At 39.5% G+C, this 21,289-nt stretch overlaps 1 protein-coding gene across 1 annotated transcript in view; it reads left to right on the forward strand.

The window, feature by feature from the left end:
• The window catches only part of PTPRT (protein tyrosine phosphatase receptor type T), a 618,875-nt gene that overhangs the window by 398,253 nt on the left and 199,333 nt on the right, over positions 1-21,289 (forward strand). Inside the window, exon 9 of the mRNA XM_067554415.1 lies at positions 6,284-6,393. Within this exon, the coding sequence (XP_067410516.1) occupies positions 6,284-6,393 (110 nt within the window). The remainder of the gene's footprint in view (positions 1-6,283; positions 6,394-21,289) is intronic.

Genomic DNA, 21,289 nt, shown 5'->3' on the forward strand with positions numbered 1-21,289 from the left:
GAATGTTATATAAGTTACAGAGTCAAGCACTCAAGTTAGGAAATTTGAGATTTATGATTGACTGTCCATCCTTAATTCTGCCACTTGGTGAATATGCATTATAATGCAGCCTTTAATTAAAGGATTGCATACTATCTTTTCCATAGGGGTCTGCCCATTCATAGGTTGGATGCATAGAGGACCAGAAATAAGATTGCATAGGCAACTGCAATTCTGGCACATGCAAACTTTTGAATGCTTAACTTTGCAACCTAAATAACATTTTAATGTAGCTTTTTATATATCATTTTAATTTCCAGAATGCACCTGTTCCATAATTCTGGGCAGTCTAGGCCACACGGTAACCTACCATCAGGTACACCTATGATGCTAAATTAATGAGGCCAGATTCTGCCACTCTTATGCCATAATAAGTACCTTGCAGATGTATGATTATTTATTAATATTTGTATTATTGTAGCACTTAGGAGTCCCAGTCATGGACCAGGACCCATTGTGTGAGGCTATGTACAAACACAGAACAAAAAGACAGTTCCTGCCCTGAAGGGCTGACAATCTAAATATAAGATGAGACAACAGATGGACATGACATAAGGAAATGATGAGACAGTATTGGTTGGCATGAGAAGCAGTGGTCTCAGCGTACCAGTAGCCAAACATTGTCAATTTTTTTGTAGGCCTAAGAGCAAAGGAGAATTTGAGGGAGGATAATGATTTAGTGTTGTGGATGTTTACAGAGAGCATCTTCCAAGCATGAGATGCAGCCTGGGAGAAAGCACAAAGGTGCTTGTTTTGGAAATTTAACATGGCCAACGGAGGCTGACATCATGGGCTGATCAGAGGCAGGAGTTGACCTTTCAATACTGAATGAGTGAGGACAGGTTGTGAAGGGCCTTGAAACTGAAAACAAGCAGTTTATATTTGATACAATAGAGAAGATGGTGCCAGTAAAGAGATACAAAAAGAGGGATGACATGGTCAAAGTGATGGGCTAGGAAAATTATCCCTAAACTGTTAAGCCTGTCACAGTTCAGGGTACCTGCTTGGCTACCCCTGTACTTCTGCTCGGTGGTCTTGCAAAGCACCCATTCTCAGGCTTCTAGCTCCTCTGGTCATCAGCCCTCTTGTGTGGAGACACCCTGGTCAGAAAGGAGAGAGACACGTATCTCCAGGCTGAACAGTTCCCTGCCTTCATTGCATTATTCCCAGCAAAAGACAGACTGCTTAAGCAGACCTGCTTGCTTTCTATTCAGAGACTAATAGTGTAACTGTCCTCAGTTAAGCTATCACCCAGCAATTTCTATGCAACCACATTTATTCTTAGGGTAAAAGCATCACAGAAAAACCATTAAAATCAATTAAAGAACCTACACGCATGCTAATAAACTTAACAGAGATCAACCCCAAATGTAGTATGGGCTCTGGCAGGTGATTACTCCTTCAAATCCAACAGAGGGGTCCCTGTTGTTGTCACAAATTCATAAAAGCCTCAGTTCAGAAGTAGCACACTCATGGAAAGTTTAATCCCCCTTTATACAGTTCAAGGTGTTCTTTGATCTGGAGTTCCTGGGAGCAGGTAATCAGTAGGAAATGGGTTTTTGTCTCCAGGCATAACTTCAAAAGGCCTCTCAAGTACCTCCTAGGAAACCCACTTCCCACGTATTGTCCCAAACAATTCTTTAAAGTTCCTAACATTTCCCCAAGCTTTACATTAATCAGTGTCCTAGAAAAGTTATATGCAATTCTACAGTAACACATAAACAATAATATTTTTTACTACTGTGGACCCTAATAGTATTAAACGATTCAGTAAGGTTTAACTTAATTCGGTAAGGTTTTTCCAAGGCATTGCAGGACAAATTGCCCTCTGTAACAAAGCCATCTGAGCTGAGACTCGAACTAAGAGCCCTCATGGGCTGCAAGCATCCACTCTGTCTAATGGGCTATAAGGAAACATCTTTCCCTTGCCTGAGCCATTAGGTGCTGCTGAGCTAAATTTATCTGTGATGAAAGTGGCTCTGGCATTACAGTATATCACAGAGGGGACTCCAGGAGATGGCAGACCTTTCTATTAATTCAGGGTAATGATCAGAGTTTTTGTCAGACAGGACTGGGAGTGCATTTACTTAGTTACTGTTCACAGCATTAGAATTTTGCTTGAGTAGGTGGATTTGTAGTGGCCTTGTAACCGTAATGAAAGATAAATCTTAAATTGTTACTTTACCGGGGAAATCAGTCTTTCATATTGATAAAGATGAGCAGCCCTGGAGCATCTCTGTGCCAAGGTGCAATCTGGCTATCTGTGTAGATGGTGTTTGACTATTGTGTGGGTGAAAAAGGAGAGTACATTAAATTCCCCACTGGATGTAATTATTCCATGATGTTATAACCAGAATGTTAGAACATTGTTGCTATTTAACTCATTCCTCTCCTCCTTTTCCTTCTAGGGTTCTATATAGGGTACATTTTCCTGTACAGACTGTTAATTCACCATATTTGAGGGCTCAGTGGTAAATGCACAAGACTCAGACTAGAGGAAAATATAAACACCCTGTACTACAGACTGGTAAACTTAGAGAGAGAATACAGTGTTTCCCTAAAAATGTGGGCATGGAGCCTGTGAAGTTGTTCTCTGCAGTGTCTGTGCTAGTCACTTCATGCAGCACCCTAAGATATTGTGCATTCCATCTCTGTTCCTCTTGGACAGAGGTTATGAGCTGTGCTGGTGGCCAATAGGTTTGAGAGACCAGTAGATCTTTGAAAAGGTATTGGAAGGGGGAGGTTTTACATGTTATTGAAGACAATTTCTGATGAAAACCATGCAAGTGGTCTGTGTTTTCTAATTCTTCAGGCCCCTCTTCCAATGGTGAAATAGTTTTGTTTGCCTAAAAGGGGAAAACCCTACTCCCTCCTCTGAGTGCAGAGCTCACCAAATCCATTAGCATCTGTGTTCTGCTGCAGAGGCAGTGCAGCAAGACTCATGAAGACTTGCTCATGAAGAGTCAGTGCAGCAAGACTTGAAGTCATACAGGCCCAGATACCCCCTGGATGGAGCGCAGCTCTGTGAGTGAGATCTCTGTGCTCTCCTACAAGGATTTTGAGGTGTGGGGCAGAGGCAGGTGAGGCATTGGAACAGGTGTGGTGGATCCATCATTGTGCAGTTGCACTAGTCATTGCCTTATATGAAAAAGAGATATAGCTACTGTGGGAACTTTCGCAACCTCAGAGCTTCAGCGGCCGCTGTGGAGTGGTTTGGCATAGCTGTTTGATGATGCCAAAGGGGATTTCTTGGGCTGTGCACTGACCTCCAATAATTTACCCAAAGTCCGCAAATGGAAAATCCGAGGGTCTATGCATGTGTCTTTTATTTGTGTCTGAGCCATAATCCTAGATAATATGTGGTAAACTCTGGACTCCTATGTACTCACGCAGCTGCATAGCAGTCACTGGGGGTTGTACATGTGTGTCAGAACAGAATTTGGTCCTATGTGTTCACTACCTCATTTCTGGAGACAAACTCTCCTGAACACTTGTGCCCTTTGAACACTTTGTAACCTTGAGGAGACAATCCTTTCTCCTATAAGTCTGTCTGTACTTTTGTCCATCCACTCTTTAGGCAAGATACTACAATTGTTTTGTGTGTGTTAGTCTAAACATGCTGAACCAACTCGTCCAGAGATGACGCACTTATTTCAAAGTTCCTTGCTCAAGGTTTTCTGGAGAACTTGCAATATTCCTTCATTCTTTCTTCCACTTAGTAAAATGGAGCTCTTGTGAAGTTCTTTCCATCAGTTAATGTTTATTCAGATAGTGCTATTTTTAAAGTTTTTCATGTCCCCTGCTTTCCCTCCCATTTACTGTTAATAAAACATCTGGTCTAGGGGAGTCTAATATCTCAAACATGTTAAAAACATCCACCCAACATGCCTGCCTAAATGAGCCAAAATGTGATAAAACAAAGATGGGGAGGGTGTCATAGCCTTTCATGTTATACTGCTGAAAGAGAAGTATGGTGTGAGCAACCTTTTGTCCAGATACTGGAGCAGACTTCCTCCATTGTCCATCTCCCACCAGCTAGCTGGACAAACTCTCCATACAGCTTCTCAACATGAGCATCTGAATACGAGGTTAAATTTCACATTTGGATGCTGTTATTGCTACATAAGTGTGTAATACAGGAATTGACGTGCCTGGATACCTAGTTGAGTGTCCAGGTGTGGGATATGGATCTACTACTGAAGTGTCTGTGGCTGACAATTGGCCTTTCTCTGTTTATCCTTCTTACCACATCTTAGATTTAAATCGTGACCCTACTGGTCAATAGGCTACAGCTTTGCAATGTGAGCCAAATGGGAATCTCTCTGGCCAAGTTGTTAGACACTGATGTCTCTTGGCAAATCTTACTCTTGAATATGACAAATCTTGCTCTTCCTTCTGGGAAATATTTCTCACAGCAGAAAGGAGTGGCTCTTGAATGTGTTCTCCATTGTCTGTCCATCACTAGAAGCTGCATTACCTTTGCACCAAGTTGAAGACAATTTGGTTTTTCTGAAGCCAGAGCTAATCCTGAAATACTGACAGTAGGAAAAAAGCACCCCCAAAACAAAACAAAATGAAAATATTTCCTGTTGCTGATATGCAAACAAAGCCATCAATCAGTTAAAGAAGAAAATGATTCAACTGTGCAACACCGGTCCTTCAAACTGGCATTTCCTTCCATCATATCGTCACTCAGTGATTGGAAAGTGCCTGTTTAATTATAAGTTAATTAAAAGACAAAGAAGATTGTAGCCATTAGCATGCTTCCTGTAAATATTTCTTAACAATAAAATTATGAAGTGAATAACTTTCTTCCTAGAACTCAAGAAGAGTATGCATGTAGAGCAAAAGGGGAAGAAAAGGAACTCATTAAAGAATTATTTGTGGTGATTATGGAAGATTATCTAAAACAGGAAACAGAAGATAAGATGTGGAATAGAATGGTCCAAAAGGCTGGGAAGAAAAGAAGAATATTTGGCTTAGCTCATTTATTTGCATCTAAAAGGAGGTCTTTCTGGCTCAGTCCCTATTGGTTTTATGTTGGTTTTGCTTGTATAGAAGACACAACTCTTATGCTATTTTAAACTCAGTGTCATACTAAAACACACAGAGCATGAATCCTGTTATATCTTATGCTTTAAATACAAAATCCATTACACTTTTGAGATAAATGACTCCTGCAGTGTACTGAAGCAAATCTTATATAAACAAATACTTTTTGGCACTTTCATCTAAGATTTAGTTTAGACAATGTGCTGTTGAAGTAAAGCTTGCAAGATTAGATCAGTTTAAGTGTTGACCCTGAAGCACCCATAGGTGTGTTTATTGACCCTTTGTGCTTCCTGAATTAGGAGCCATCTAGTCCAGTAAGTAGAGTACAAACTGGGTTTTGTTCCCAGCTCTATCACTGACTTTCCATGTGACTTAAAGCAAGTCATTTAGGCTCCAATTCTGCTTTGGATCTCCATGAGCAGCATCGGGACCTAAGCATGTTTGTGTCTTAGTTTCGGTTTCTGCTTCTCTGAAGTGGGAATAATACTTGTTAATCACTTCTGTAGAGAGGGTTTTGGTGAAAATACTATGCAAGGGCTAAATATTACTATATGACACAAGTTGCTGTATTTGAGGCTATGTTAAATCAGTCACATTTGTTACATTTCTTTTTTATTTAAGGAATGTATTTTTATTGTCTTAATATTTTAAAGGAATGAAGTAAGTTGGAAAATGAAAAACATCATTTAACAACAAAATGAAATACCTTGATATATTATAAATTGTACGATTATAAATGCGTAATTGTTTGACAATGGAATTAGACAATTTCTTGCATGATCGTGTTGGGGATAGGGGAACCTGGGGTATGTGCAGATGTACAAAGCACTAACTGGTAATAGATTAGGTTGTCTTTTGTATCTTCTATAACCTCTGGTTCTGAGATAAATACTATCAGTAAATTGCCTCTGTCGTGCTGGTGGAGGTAGTCATGGTGGATCACTGTACATCTTTACATGAGTGTTTGTTGTTTGTTAATATTAAGTGAGTGAGTTTTCATGTTTGGACACCAAGGTCAAGAATGGGCCAATAGCAATGGGCACTAATGTCTTTTTAAATGTTCCTGTTTGGCCCACACTTTGTTTTCTCAGCTCTAGAGCACCAACCATTGCTAGAAGATTTCAGCCTCTCTGGAGGATACACACGTGACTGTTGTGGAGAGTTACTGACTTACCATCTTTTTCCTTTATAGTTCCTGGACCTGTTCCCTTAGAATCCATCCAAGGCGGACCCTTTGAAGAAAAGATCTATGTTCAGTGGAAACCTCCAAATGAGACCAATGGTATCATTACACTCTATGAGGTAAGGAGAACAGAATGTTGTGAAGGAGTATGTACCAGAGGGTCTGTTCCATGTGTGTGTAGGTGTGTTGGTCAGCATACCCATAATGTTTCAGAGATTTCAGTAGGTGTTTAAAGGAGGCCTGATAAAAATATGTGAGAATCTTCATGGTACCTTGCTGCTGTCACTGTAATGTGTGATCTAGTAAACAGCTCCACTTGAAATCACATCTGAATGTGATTTGTAATTATCTCCATTGCCCCACATCCAGCCAGTGTCAAATTCTGCCCTTTATTCCTCCACATCATTTCCAAGATATACTTCCCTACCTTTCTGCCCCTAAAGCTATAACACTTTCAAGTTTTCATTATCTCCCATCTTGAATACTGCAGCCACCTCCTCTCTCTGCCATATAGTTTCTTTCCGGTATTCACGAAACGCAGGTAGTAAACATCTTCCTTATTAAATTACTCTGACCATGTCAATCCCCTCATGGAACATGGAATAATCCATATATCTAATAAAAATGTATTATCCAAAGCTTTGGCTACATCTTCACAATACAGTTTTCACCCTGATAACTTCACTTGTGTGGTATACATATCCTTTGTCTTTAGATGGTAAACCTGTTGGGACAGGGAATATATGTTCTTTTATTTATGCGGTGCCTAGAATAATGGGTAGAAATAAATAATCTGAGGATAGAACCTACCAAAGGATGTATGCCATTAATCTGAAATCTGGTCCGTCATCTGTAATGTGATGGGACATCCTATGTCCAATATAACAATATTCTGCAATATCTTGGATAAACCCTACTGAATTGAGTTAGACTTTATTGAAATTAGTTTCATGCCTTTGGGGTCCATTGAATTAGAAATGCAATTGTTTGTTGTTGTGAGATTGTGTGTAACTTCTCTAGGAGGAGGGGCATGATAATGTAATTCCTCCAGCTATCAGCCTTTTGAAGCCACCTCTGGAGAGTTTTGCATATATTAGTTCAAACTGGATTCTCCAGGGACCAACAAAGAGAGGATTTAAAAAAATATATATATATCCTGTTTTTTTGTTCTGATCTAGCAAATGGACAGGACCTCTGGTCCACAGAGGGCCCCAATCCTTAAGGAAGGGTTGGAAGGATTGATACCAACCAGAGCCCTTGTGGAGATTGGGTAGGAGGTGGGGATTAATTTCTGGTAAACTTATTAGTATGATTGTAGGTTCTTTTATTGTTTTTAATACTTTTTTTCTGCTATTAGTTCCCCCTTTTTACAGAATACTAAATTGACTTACTGACACTATTTTGTAAATTTTTCCTGTCTCTTGTCTTATGGGCTACAAAAGGTGTCAATTAGTACATTCATACGTTCCAGTGCAGTGTCTGTTTACAGGTAAATCCTTTAAATCATGAGATTGTCAGTTCAGAGTCTGTTACACAGTTGCCTGCTTTCAAATAGGTTAGGTGCACAACTGCACAGCAAAGAAGATCAGACCCTGCTCTCTCGAGCAGTGCAAAGGGCATAGGGATCTGCTCTAATAGGGCATTCCTGAATAGGAAGCGGTGTAGCTACAGAGCAATATAGTCCCGGAGGGTTCAATCCAGCCTTTATAACACAGAGCTGTTTAAATGCTGCTCTAAATTATGCCAAGGGTTGCAATGGTCCCTGGCTGGTTCCAAGATTGGTAGAATGGGAAGATGGCTTAGTGAAGCTCAATAAAATTCAGGAATCTATCCCTTAATTGTACATATGATTAATATGAATGAATGCACAAACTGAGCAATTGCCTGTACAAATGGATAATTCTGATCATTCACTCCATCTGTGTGCCTAACTTGTTAAAATCCATACTCTAAGTGTGGCGTTCACAGAATTTCAGAGAAGGATTGTCTCACATCAGGTAAACTGGAACCTATATTTCCCCTTCATATACCAACAGCGCTCACTCTGACTCCCAGCCCTCCCCCACCACTCTCACCTCTCTTGGGTGGATACCTGTCTCTCTCCCTTCTGACTGAGGTATTTCCAGGCTGAACAGTTCCTTGCCCTCAGCGTGTTATTTCCAGCAAAGGCACTAATAATAGAGTACCTGCCCACAGCTATAAGTTAGCACACAGTTCTCTCTCAGGAAGTATATTTTATTCTTAAGGAGTATTTGGCTTGTTAAGGCATAGTCCAAAGCTAACTTTCAAGCCTTGTGATATGCCCTGCTGCATCCCACCTGCTTGGAGGAAACTAGAAACGTAAGAGCTTAAAAAAGAGCTTAAAGCCTCTTTCCTTGCGAAGGTAGCTTTCGAAGGCATAAACTAGTATAAATGGATGTAAAATAATTTCTAGGATTGGAAAGCACTTCGGTGATCTCCGCTTCTGCCACAGGATGTTGGGAGAGCTAAAGAATCAGCACATACTTTATATAAATAAATTGGTTATGTTGGGGATGTATCCCAAAGAATAATCCTGCCTATTAGTCTACTTCCCCTCAGTTCTGACCAGCAGACCACCTGCCATCTCAGTCCTAGTGGACCCGTTGAGAGGCAGTGCCAGCGATGTCAAACATAGTTTGTTTTTCAGAGTGAACAAATGAAGACTAGTTTGAGGCCACCAAACTCTTAGACATTGCACCCTACACAAGCTCTGTAGTCTGCTGCCCAGAAGTTAAATGTGATTTCATAAACTATTACATCATCTAACCTTGCGTCTATTAAAAACGTAGGTTGAAATGATACAGTAAAAAGACACCATAGGAAAGAAGTTCCTCTTGATAAATGTGTACCATTTCAGCCAGCTTGGTAACTATAGCAATGCTACCAGATGCCTCTATAATAAAAGCAGATTTCAGAGGGCTGGGTGTTACAGTGAGGTTAATGCACTAAGCCTTTCACATCTGGAAGCCTGATTTTTAGAAATGACTCTGGTCAAAAAAGGAAATTGAGTTTACTGGCATCAGCCTAATCTCTGGTAGGGGTTTGTATATATTGCCAAACTCCTTCACAGTTCTCTGTGACTAATAACCTACATTCAGGGAAAGTTCTAGACTAAAATAAGCAATAGTGTTGTAGCTCACAGTTGAGACACATTGGCAAAACTGGGGGGGCTGGGCAAGATTTCACCTCACCTGTCTAGACTATAGCTGGATCTAGGCGGTGCTATTATCCCCTTGTTATGAGCTCTGAATGCACATGTTTTTAAAGGAACACTGCAAAGCCTTACATGCACACAGATAATAGATTATCTAACAGCCCTTATTTTTGCTGCTTAGAAACTTGCCTTGATGGTATAAGTTGCAAATTCATTATTCTCTGAGAACACCAATGACCTATAGAAGGATGAATATAAAAATAAATAAATAGAGAATGTAAATGGTAAAAAAAACAAACAAAAAAAAACCCACTCCTTTTAATTTTTAAAGAGACAGTTTGCTGCTTAAACGTTACCTGTGGGCACAGCTCACTGAAAGGACCTTATCAATCTGAGTTGCTTTTCTGGCTGAGAGATTGTGTAGAGATGCCTATATGTCTCCAGGGTGGTAATGCATCATAACAATGGCTTTGCCTCTTAAATCACATCTCTTCGTGAATCTCATTGGAGGTGTGCACACACAAATTTCCCTTCCTGATAATGACTCAATGCACCTTTGATGGCTGCACCAATAGGGGAGTGAAGGTGAATTCCAGCTGTTCCTCTTCCTCTATTCTCTTCAATAAGGAGGACAACCAAGCATTAAAACATCCAGAAAATTAAAATGGAACACACAAACATCTCTCCAAACAGAGATGCTGTCTACTGGGTATAGGGGGATTTGCAAACTGGCATGGAGGTATTACCTGAGACAGCCTCATTCTCTACAGCCCTCCAAGACAAGTACTCTCAGCATGAATGATGCAGTTGGAGCCAGCATGATATAGATATTCAGGTGTGCTTAGTTCAGTGAGGAGGTCAGAGTATTCTCAACAGTAGATTTCAAGCCAGGGCACTCCACAATAAATAGATCATTCTAAACCCAGGTAGCAATTGAACTCTGCTTCCTAATTATATTGTTTAGTGCCTTCATACATAGGTAAATATCTTTGTACTATCTAAAATGGCTAGATCCGCTTAATCTCAAGTTCAGTTGTATGGGTAGTTAATACCCATCAGTTTTGTCTACGCTGATATTTATCTTTAAAATGTCACACCATGGCTGTAGCACTAGTGTTAATTCCATTAGTAGTAGCAGTAGTTGAAGACAGGATTCAGGCATTGCTATCATGGCATTGTCTTGACCTGCTCTGAATAGATTCAGCTGACCCGGGGTTAAAATGTCAGCAGCTGGTCAGTGCTGCTAATCCTATTGTTTCCTACCAACAGTGGCCTGGTGAGGAGTATTGCAATGGTGGGTGGTTTTAAAGAAATATGCCGATAAAGCAACATCCCTAATCTATGAACCAGAGTGGTGGTGTTTTTAATGAGGTCTCCACAAGAATCAACTTTCCTGAAAATAGCACCTTCAGAAGTGATATTACTGTGTCAGCCAATGAGAGTTTGAGACTCAATAATGATCTAACCAATTTGCCGCTTTCTAGGAACTTCACTGTTGTTGCTTCATTTGTCGGTGGGGATACTACTGCTCCAAAAGCGCAGGTGTCTATCAGTTTTTTAAAAAGAAACTCCTGCAGAGTTAGGGTTCAGGAAATGCATTTTATGAATGAGTCAATGAAGTCAAGGTCAGCTTCACTTCTGGAAATAATGGGCCATATTCACAGGCATTGTGGAAGATATTGTAACTTAGATTCTCTTATGCTCAGTTAGAGCTTCCCTTAGACACCATTAGGACTACTTATACCTACTCTACTGAAGTTTGTTACACCTCTTTACCCATCACCTCTGATTTTAGTCTATTGTGTTTACCTCTTTCATTAAAATTGCTGTTCCTAGGTGCTTAAAATGCCTCTACATAAATAAGTTGGATATCCCACTAACTTTCTATTTACTTTATTTTAAGGCAGATTTTCACATTGTTTCTCTATTATTCTCACAGTTGTTTGGCAGTCAGGTGTCCACATCACACAAATTGCCATCACAGTTTGCATGTGCAGATTTCACATGAGGAATTGGGTTAAAATTCAGCAGCAAAATCTTCAGTAAGCAATTTGTTTAGCCGTCAAAATCACTAAGTTCATAATGACTATGTATAAGTCTAAAGAGCTTAAATAAACTGAAAAGACCATAATGAGCCTCTTTGACTATTCAAGTTGCAACTGATTGACATTTATCCTTCATATTGCTCTTGGAGTCTGGCATTGAATGTTAAATAACACAGCTACAGCCTTGCTTTTAAGACTGACTTTTTAAAAAACTATATACAATAGGTTTGAGAATTATTGTTTCACTAGATATTTTAAAGAAAGAACCGTATAGCTCTCCAAATCAGAATGCAACTAAAGTCTGTTCTCAGGGAACAGAAAGCTCCTGTCCAAGACAATAAGATAGCTTAGGGTTGAAAATATGATAAACAGGATGCTGAAAATATTAAGATGCCAGTTATGTGGAGAAAGAGAGACAGAGACATTATAGTATGTCTTAGAGAAGTTAGTGAAGGCTGGTAATGAGTGAATGTGGTGAAGAGGTAGGCAGTTAATACAATAAGCATGTAAAGAGATGCTGATGTTAATATATATCTCCAGATAGGTAAACCATAGGGGATATGCATAGATTGATAGAAAAATAAGCAACAGAATGGAGATTAAAATCAACAGCTCTAGAGATAAGTTAATGGGGGAAGATAGTTATACAGGTGCACATAACAGACAGGCAGATTGATAGGTGTTCACACAAGTCTACAGGTAAACAAGAAGAATGACGGATTGTGCTGGTATATTGGTTAGATTAGAAAATTTTATAGAGAGATGTGTGTATGTGACACTCATAAAAGAGGCCACATTACAGCTGTGTCTCTTAGTTTGTTGTGATTGGCAAGATCTAATAAAATTGCTTTAACGGCTCTTTCCTATCCTACCCCTCCTTTCCTCTGCATTTAAAAGCAGCGCAGCTGTTCAGTGATTTTTACCAGTCCCCTGAAAGTTTAAAATGCCTGGTAAGAATCAAACTGACTTACAGCTCATTGTGATTAAGCCAGTAATATAATAGTTTCTATGCAATGTGGAAGCATCACTGCAAGGCTTTTGTATGAATGTGTATTTAAACATCTTTGTTGCCCTAAACAAGTTGCATCATCAATTCAGTATTACATAATATAAAGGCTTATGCTGTTGTGGGTCACAGGAACATATGACCTGATTCAAGTTTATTGATCAGTTTTGTGCTAGAGTTTTTCTATTTTAGGCTGAACATTTGTCTCAGCCACTTGTTCGACAGTCCAAGTTGTAATAAATAATATAGACACATGCACCCAAGTGTTTTGTACAGGCTTGAATCCAATTTCTGAACTTATGTCCTAAAATTGAGCACCTATGCATCCAACTACCTATTTTAGGCCATCTTAAATGCCTAATGAAAACTCAGATACAGCAATTCTGGCACCCAACTTTGAAAATTATTCCCTTTGTGTATAATGGTCTTCTGGGAATTGTTGATTATAGAGGTTCACAGGACTTCCTGGATGGTCAAGAAGGAAAAGAAGAAGAAATACCCAACAATCCTCTGTGTGAAATATCCCTCATGTTACTTGACTGAAGGTGGAAGGCATTGTTATGATGCATTTCAATCCTAGAGGCATTTAAAGAGTACCTACAGTATATTCATCTGCTCAGCTTTAAAATTGGGAAAGTCCTTCCAATAAGCCATACCTAGAGGCATTGTCTAAGTAACAAACTATATCTTCAAACATTACAAAGTTTATTCTTTTCATCAGTCATGTTCTTAATGTATTATTACCTCTATAGGTTGTGCATGGTCTCTAAGGGGAAAAAAAAAATGAATTTGTAGCTTATAACTATCCAGCTTTCTTAGTCACAGTTTCCAAGTGCAGCAAATCTTTGTGTTAGGATGCCTGGAATGAGAGTGTAAGGGGCTTTTATACCATTTCAAACTCTTTAATAGTATGTCGGGAGTCTAGTTTCTCTAATCCCAGTGGATTTGAGTTCAAATTGCACTTCAGAGGCTACATATATTTAAGTTTGTCATGTAAAATTGTGATCCAACCTCCATCATCTCTTCTGTTGCCAGTGCACTATTTCTCCTCAGTCACTTTGCTCAGATTTTCTCTGCAGGAGAGGTAGTTACATAAAAAAAATCGCTGAATTAGAGGGTCATATATCAGGCCAATGTTTGTGGGATGCATTTCCTGGATTTACAGTAGAGTAGGAGTAAATTTCCTCCCACGCTGATCCCCTGAAACCACTGTCCATTATAATAGAAAGCATGAGAGCAGTAGAATAAGAACAATGGAATTCAAAAAAGCAGACTTTACTTACCAGTTCTGAGAGTTAGTTAAAGTCCCATGGAAAGAAAATCTAAGGGAAAAGGGAATTCAGAAGATCTGGCAGTTTTTCAAGGAGACTATATTAAAGGCACAACTAGAAATTATCCTGATGTGAAGGAAAGGTAGGAAAAAATATTAAGAGTCCAATATGGCTCCATCGGGACCTGAAAATCAAAAAGGAATCCTACAAAAAGTAGAAACATGGATGAATTTCTAAGGAGGAATACAAAAGAACAGCCTAAGCATGTAGGGACAAAAAATCAGAAAGGCTAAGGCACAAAATGAGTTACCCTTGCAAGGGATATAAAGGGCAATAAGAAGAGGCTTTTTAATTACATTAGGAGCAAGAGAAAGATGAAAGAAAGTATAGGTTCTCCACTTACCGGGGGAGGAGATTTAGTAACAGATGACACCTGTTATTAACCTTGTTATTAAATCTCCTTCACCATTAATGGTGACCAGATACTCAACACAAGTAACATTAACAAGGGGAAGGTATACAAACTAAAACAGGAAAAGAATGGGTTAAAGACGATTTAAAGAAGTTAGATGTATTCAAATTGGCAGGGCCTGATGAAATTAATCCTATGGTACTTAATTATCTTCAACAACTCATGGAGGACAGGTGAGGTCCCAGAGGATTGGAGAAGGGCAAACGTAGTACCTATCTTTAAAAAGGAGAACAAAGAGGACTCGGGGATTATAGACCAATCAGCATAATTTGAAGACTCGGAAAGATACTGGAACAAATTATTAATCAGTTTGTAAGCACCTACAGGATACTTGGGTTATAAGAAATAGCCAGCATGAATTTGTCAAGAACAAATCATGCCAAACCAACCTAATTTCTTTTTTTGCCAGAATACTAGCCTAGTGAATGGGGAAAGCAGTAGACATGTATTGTGATTTTTGTAAAGCTTTTGACACAGTACCAAATGATGTTCTCATAAGCAAATGGGGGAAATGTTGTCTAGATAAAATTACTATAGAGTGGGTTCTCAATTGTTGAAAGACCATTGTCAAAGATGAGTTATCACTCACTGTCAAATTGGGAAGACATATATAGCAGTCCTGGATCTGCTACTTTTCAATATTTTCATTAATGACTTGGGTAGTGGAGTAGAGAGTATGCTTATAAAATTAGTGGATGACACCAAGTTGGGTGGGATTGTGCAAGCACTTTGGAAGATAGGATTCTAATTCAAAATTGACAAATTGGATAACTAGTCTGAATTCAACAAGAGGAGATTCAATAAAGATAAATGAAAAATACTTAACTTAGGAAGCAAAAATTAAATGCACAGCTACAAATTGGGGAATGACTGGTTAGGTGGTACTACTGTTGAAAAGGATCTGGGAGTTATAGTAAATCACAAAGAGTCAGCAATGTGATGCAGTTGCAAAAAAGGCTAATATCATTCTGGGATGTATCAACAGGGGTGTTATATGTAAGATGGGAAGTAATTTTCCCACTTTACTCAGCACTGTTGAGGCCTCAGTTTGTGTACTGTGTCCAGTTCTGGTCACCACACTTTAGGACACATGGACAAATTGGAGAGAGTCCAGAGGAGAGCAACAAAAATGATAAAAGGTTTAGAAAACCTGACCTGTGAGGAAAGGTTAAAAAATACACTGGGCATGTTTAGTCTCAAGAAAAGAAGGCTCAGGGGAGACCTGATATGTCTTCAAATATGTTAATAGCCGTTATAAAGAGGACTGTCATCAATTGTTCTCCATGTCCACTGGAGGTAAGACAAAAAGTCCTGGGCTTAATCTGCAGCAAGGGAGATTTAAATTAGATATTAGGAAAAACTTTCTAACTATAATGGCAATTAAGCATTTGAATAGACTGCCAACGGAGGTTGTGGAATCCCCTTCTTTAGAGGTTTTTAAGAACAGGTTGGACAAACACCAGTCAAGGATGGTCAAAGTTTACTTGCTCCTGTCTCAGTGCAGGGGGCTGTACTTGATGACATCTCGTGGTCCCTTCCAGCCCTACATTTCTGTGATTAGTTGGTACTATAACCATAGCCAGGGTATTCAATTCATGATTACACATGCATATCTGTTTCCTGTTTTTCAACCACTCATAACTTTTTGAAGCCTTATTGTTTCAGACGGACATTTTTCCAGGCCTAGTTATGTAAGAAGATGTGTTTTCCTGGAAAACTTGAGGGGGAAATTAGTTTGTCATTTTTGGTTCAGGAAAGCAATTAATACTCATTCCCTTCATGAAATAGAATAAAATAAAAAATTGCAACCATTTTATGTGCTGCTCTATAGTTGAAATGGTAGAAAGATAAAAATTGTCAGAAATAGCCCTCAGTGGAGAGAGAATTTTGGATGTTCCCATGAAAATCTGTTTTGATTTGATCAGGTTACAGTCTTTGTTGTATTTTGTGCATATGCGATAAATTTTGTATGAAGCTTTCTTGCTAAGCATACTGAGTGTTCATTGAAGGAAGTTTATGCTGTACATACCTGGGTGGCTAACTTAGCTGAGCAGCAAGAGCATTAAAGGTACATGGTTAAGCACCAAAAATCCTCAGGAAATCAGTTTAAGATGGTATGTACAACCTTAACTCTACTCACTTATACATATGTATACAATACAGGCTTTGTATACTCACGTACTATTCCTCTAATAATACATATAATATTTTGCTTTAATATTGGATATGCATGCATTGGATATGCATCTTGGACTGCTATATATTATTCTGTTTGGGTCCAAAAAACTTAGTTATATGAAGAATACATTATACGTAATCTTTGCTATGAATGCCTTAATAATCCAGTCTAACTGTGAAAATTTGCAGACGTATGGTCTACTTATGTTTGCAGCTATGATCAGCTTCATAATTGACTGCTTTATCCTCTGAATTGCACCTAAGGAAGGCTTTTTCGTATGTGTGCAGGTAAATTAACTTTGTAGTTAACTACTTCATCTGCAGCATTGCATCAAAGAAGGGCTGGGCAGTTGAAAATAAATTGTTTACTATATGGCTGCCGACTGCAATGTTTAGTGAGTTCTCAGGAAGCAGATTGGTTAGACACTGCCAATATCCTGGACCCCTCCTAGTCAGGCTTCAGGCCAGAACTTGGAAAATAGATGGTGCTGGTGGCACTGATGAATGATCTTTTCTTGGCAATCGACAGGCACTATAAATCCACACAAAATTCTGGACCTCTATACAGCATTTGTTGCTGTTGGCCATAGAATCCTGCTGTCCTGTCTCCAAGACACAGCAGGGGTTAATGAGATTGCTTTCTGGGTGCAGTCTGAGGGCAACACTTAGACATGATGAACACCTGCTCTTGCAATTTAATGTCCCTCACCAGCAGAATCCCATGGGGATCCCTATTCTCACCCATTTGAAGCTAATATAATTTCTAGAAATGCCAGTGCACTTTTGTCATACAGTAGGGTCCTAGGTCAGTTTCTCTGTTGATGCAAAAGAAGGCTAATACGCATGGTGTTTTGTTTTAGTTATCTCCTTCTTCTGAAGCATTGGAGATGGGACATTGGACATCAGGGATGCACAACTCTGAGGTGGCACTGAGCATTCTCTCTCTCAGGTGCATGGCTGGCTGGTTCTTGCTCACATGTTTACAGTCTAACTTTTTGTTATATGTGGGGTTGGGAAGGAATTTTCCCTCCAGGCCAGACTGGCAGTGACCTGAAGGGGGGGAGTTTGCCTTTCTTTGCAGGATGGGATACAGGTCACTTGCCAGGATTATCTGGCTGTATTTCACTTAATCATTACCCTGAAATTTCATATGCCTTGGGTACTGGTGCACCTGGGTCCCTTCTGTTCTCTGCTTGTGGTACATAGTAGTTTTGTCTCCTGTGGGCTGTAATACTTTGATCTAATTTTGGTTGTTGGGTTTATTGTGTGGGTACTGAATGCCCTGGGATATACAGGAGATCAGACTAGATGATCTGATGGTCTCTTCTTTCCTTAAACTCTATTACTCTCTGTGTACAATAATACAGGAGCTGACACATCCGGTTGCTGTTTGGAGAGTCAAAATGGCCATGATTCTCCTATCACATACACTGATGTAAAAGGGGTTGACGGCATTGAAGTCAGTGGAGTTACAGTTACATTGATTAAAACCAGTGGAGTGAGATGCATGCTCGTTATGTCTAGTTGCTTGTTATATGGTGCTGGCAGAGAAAATGCTTCAAATAACTGTTGCCTTTCTTCACACTTCTGTTTCATACTACACTCACACACACCCCTTACCTTCTCTGTATATATAAAAAAACTGACCGGAGGTATCTGTGTCTAATCAAACTAGAATGTTCAAACTAGAACATTTCTGTTCTGTTATTTTGTTGGGCCTCTGTTCAGGAAAGCATTTAAACACTTGCTTAATGCTGGGGGTGTATTTAAATGCTTTCCAGAGTGAGTATAGCCTTTTAGGGACTTAGATATACACATAAACCCAACTGACTTCAGTGGGATTTAGCACATGCTTGAAGTTAAGTCAGTGCTTAATGATGTCCTAATTAGGAATGCTTTCCAGAATAGGAGCCTTAAAAAAGTGGTTCTCAACCAGGGGTATGCGTACCCCTGGGGATACGCAGAGGTCTTCCAGGGGGTACATCAACTCATATAAATATTTGCTTAGTTTTACAACAGGATACATTAAAAAGCACTAGTGAAGTCAGTACAAAGTAAAATGACTTGTTTATACTGCTCTATATACTATACACTAAAATGTAAGTACAAATTTTTATTCCAATTGATTTGTTTTATAATTACATGGTAAAAATGAGAAAGTAAGCAATTTTTCAATAATGTTGTGTCACTTTTGTATTTTTGTAAGTAGTTTTTAAGTGAGGTGAAACATGGGGTACACAAGACCAATCAAACACCTGAAAGGGGTGCAGTTGTCTGAAAAGGTTGAGAGCCACTGCTTTAAAGAACTTTTGAGCAAACTTCACTGAAGTGTATAGAATTCTGAATCACACTTCCCTCATTGCTGCCTGAAGATGTTCATATCTGGGAAGCAGAGAAATGCAGCTTTGGTTATCTTGTTAACCATTTGTTAATTATGCACTTTTAAATCCTGTAGAATCCTGTAACCCTGTGATCTGAAATGCACAACTAATTGATTTGAAAAACTAAGTTAAATTAATGCAATATGTTAAAATATGACAACCAAGTAAGCTGCACAGACTGTCTGAAATGGCATGTGGTGTTTTACATTTTTTTAAAAAGTATACAATTATTAAACATTCAAAGAAAAGTACAACATGGGCCACTGAGTCCAACCATCTCTCTGAATTTCTCTCTCTATTGTTCTTCATTGTTGAAGCCAATGGATTTACGATGATGTACCTTCCATATAAGAGAGAAGATTTAGGCCAAAAGCCTGCAACAGAAAAGAATATTTTTACTGAAATGATTTTGGGAGCTTAATTTTATATTGTGCACATATGTTTCTTTCTGAGCCAAAGAGAATTTTAAGAGGATGTTTGAAAGCACTTTATTCTTCATTTATATGCTAGAGTGCAGTTTTAAAAATATCTTTGGCAGCATCTAATCTGTTCATTCATAAACTGATGTACTTCTACTTCTGTGTGCCTGCCAGTGATTTATTCCTTGTGCTCGATAGATTATGGTTTTGCTCTGTTCTTGTTCATCTTTTGTGTATCTGTTTCTCTCTTCTTGATTCTTAATTCCATTTTTCTATATAATCTTTCTAAGCACCAATCTGCCCAGGCAGCTATGGTTAAATAGATTAACCTGTTCAACAGCTTCATATTTGAGCTTGCACAATTACACCATCCAACTCCAAAAATAAAGTAGTTGAGTAACTTGAAAATAAAGTACACATATATATCTCCTTTCCGGATAGTTATTTTCTTTTCATCTTTGAACATTGATCAATTTAGCAAATTTATAGCATTAAGAATTCAAAACTGATGGCTTGATTCCTCAATCTGGTGTAATTGAGTGAACGGTTCTAAAAAAGAAAAGACAGCATCAAGGAGACACTTCATTTACACTTTAGAGGAAAGCAAAGGAATTATTAAAAAGTGAAAGAAAGGTAGCTACCCAAGCCAAATATAAAAATGGTAAAAATCCACTTTTCCGGTCTGCATTCCACAGCTGTGTCATGGTCAGTGGAACTGCAGTCAGAGGGCCCATGTTCCCTGGAGGGGCTGTTATTAACAAGACACCAGGGAAGGGGTGGAGTTAGGCTGGAAGGAACTCGGCCAAATGGACAGATTAATGCACAGGGATTAATAAGGTTCCACTTGTTCAACTAAAACTGCATTTAGCTTCATTCTTTGTGAATGAAACATGTTGCCAGTGTCAGAGCTGTCAGTGCCCTGAAGTGCAGCAGCTAGCTGTGGGAGCCATGGAACTTTGTCGAAAGCTCCTCCTCCACCTCTTCAAGAAAGGGAGGAAAGAGGATCCAGGGAACTACAGACCGGTAAGCCTCACCTCAATCCCTGGAAAATCATGGATCAGGTCCTCAAGGAATCCATTTTAAGGCACTTGGAAGAGAGGAAGGTGATCTGGAACAGTCAACATGGATTCACCAAGGGAAAGTCATGCCTGACCAACCTGATTGCTTTCTATGAAGAGGTGACTGGCTCTGTGGATGTGGGGAAAGCAGTGGACGTGATATACCTTGACTTTAGCCAAGCTTTTGATATGGTCTCTCACAGTATTCTTAACAGCAAGTTAAAGAAGTATGGGTTGGATGAATGGACTATAAAATGGATAGAGAACTGGCTAGAGCATAGGGCTCAACAAGTAATGATAAATGGCTCCATGACTAGCTGGCAGCCGGTCACAAGCGGAGTGCCCCAGGGATTGGTCCTGCGGCTGGTTTTGTTCAACATCTTCATTAATGATCTGGAGGATGGGGTAAATTGCACTCTCAGGAAGTTAGCAGATGACACTAAGCTGGGGGGAGTGGTAGATACCCTGAAAGGTAGGGATAGGATACAGAAGGACCTAAACAAACTGGAGGATTGGGCCACAAGAAATCTGAGGAGGTTCAACAACGACAAGTGCAGAGTCCTGCACTTAGGATGGAAGAATCCCATTCACAGCTACAGACTTGGGGACCGACGAGCTAGGCCGCAGTTCTGCAGAAAAGGACCTGGGGGTAACAGTGGACAAAAAACTGGATATGAGTCAATAGTGTGCCCTGGTTGTCAAGAAGGCTAATAGCATATTGGGCTGCATTAGTAGGAGCATTGCCAGCAGATCGCGGGAAGTGATGATTCCCCTCTCTTTGGCATTGGTGAGGCCTCATTTGGAGTATTGTGTCCAGTTTTGGGCCCCCCACTACAAAAAGGATGTGGAGAAGTTGGAGAGAGTCCAGCGGAGGGCAATAAAAATGATTAGGGGGCTGGAGCACAAGACTTATGAGGAGAGGCTGAGGGAACTAGGCTTGTTTAGTCTGCAGAAGAGAAGAATGAGGCGGGATTTGATAGCAGCCTTTAACTACCTGAAAGTGGGTTCCA

Source organism: Emydura macquarii, unplaced genomic scaffold, assembly GCF_026122565.2.
Source record: "Emydura macquarii macquarii isolate MOO-44397 ecotype Brisbane River unplaced genomic scaffold, CSIRO-AGI_Emac_v2 contig_1483, whole genome shotgun sequence".
Lineage (NCBI taxonomy): Eukaryota > Metazoa > Chordata > Testudines > Chelidae > Emydura > Emydura macquarii.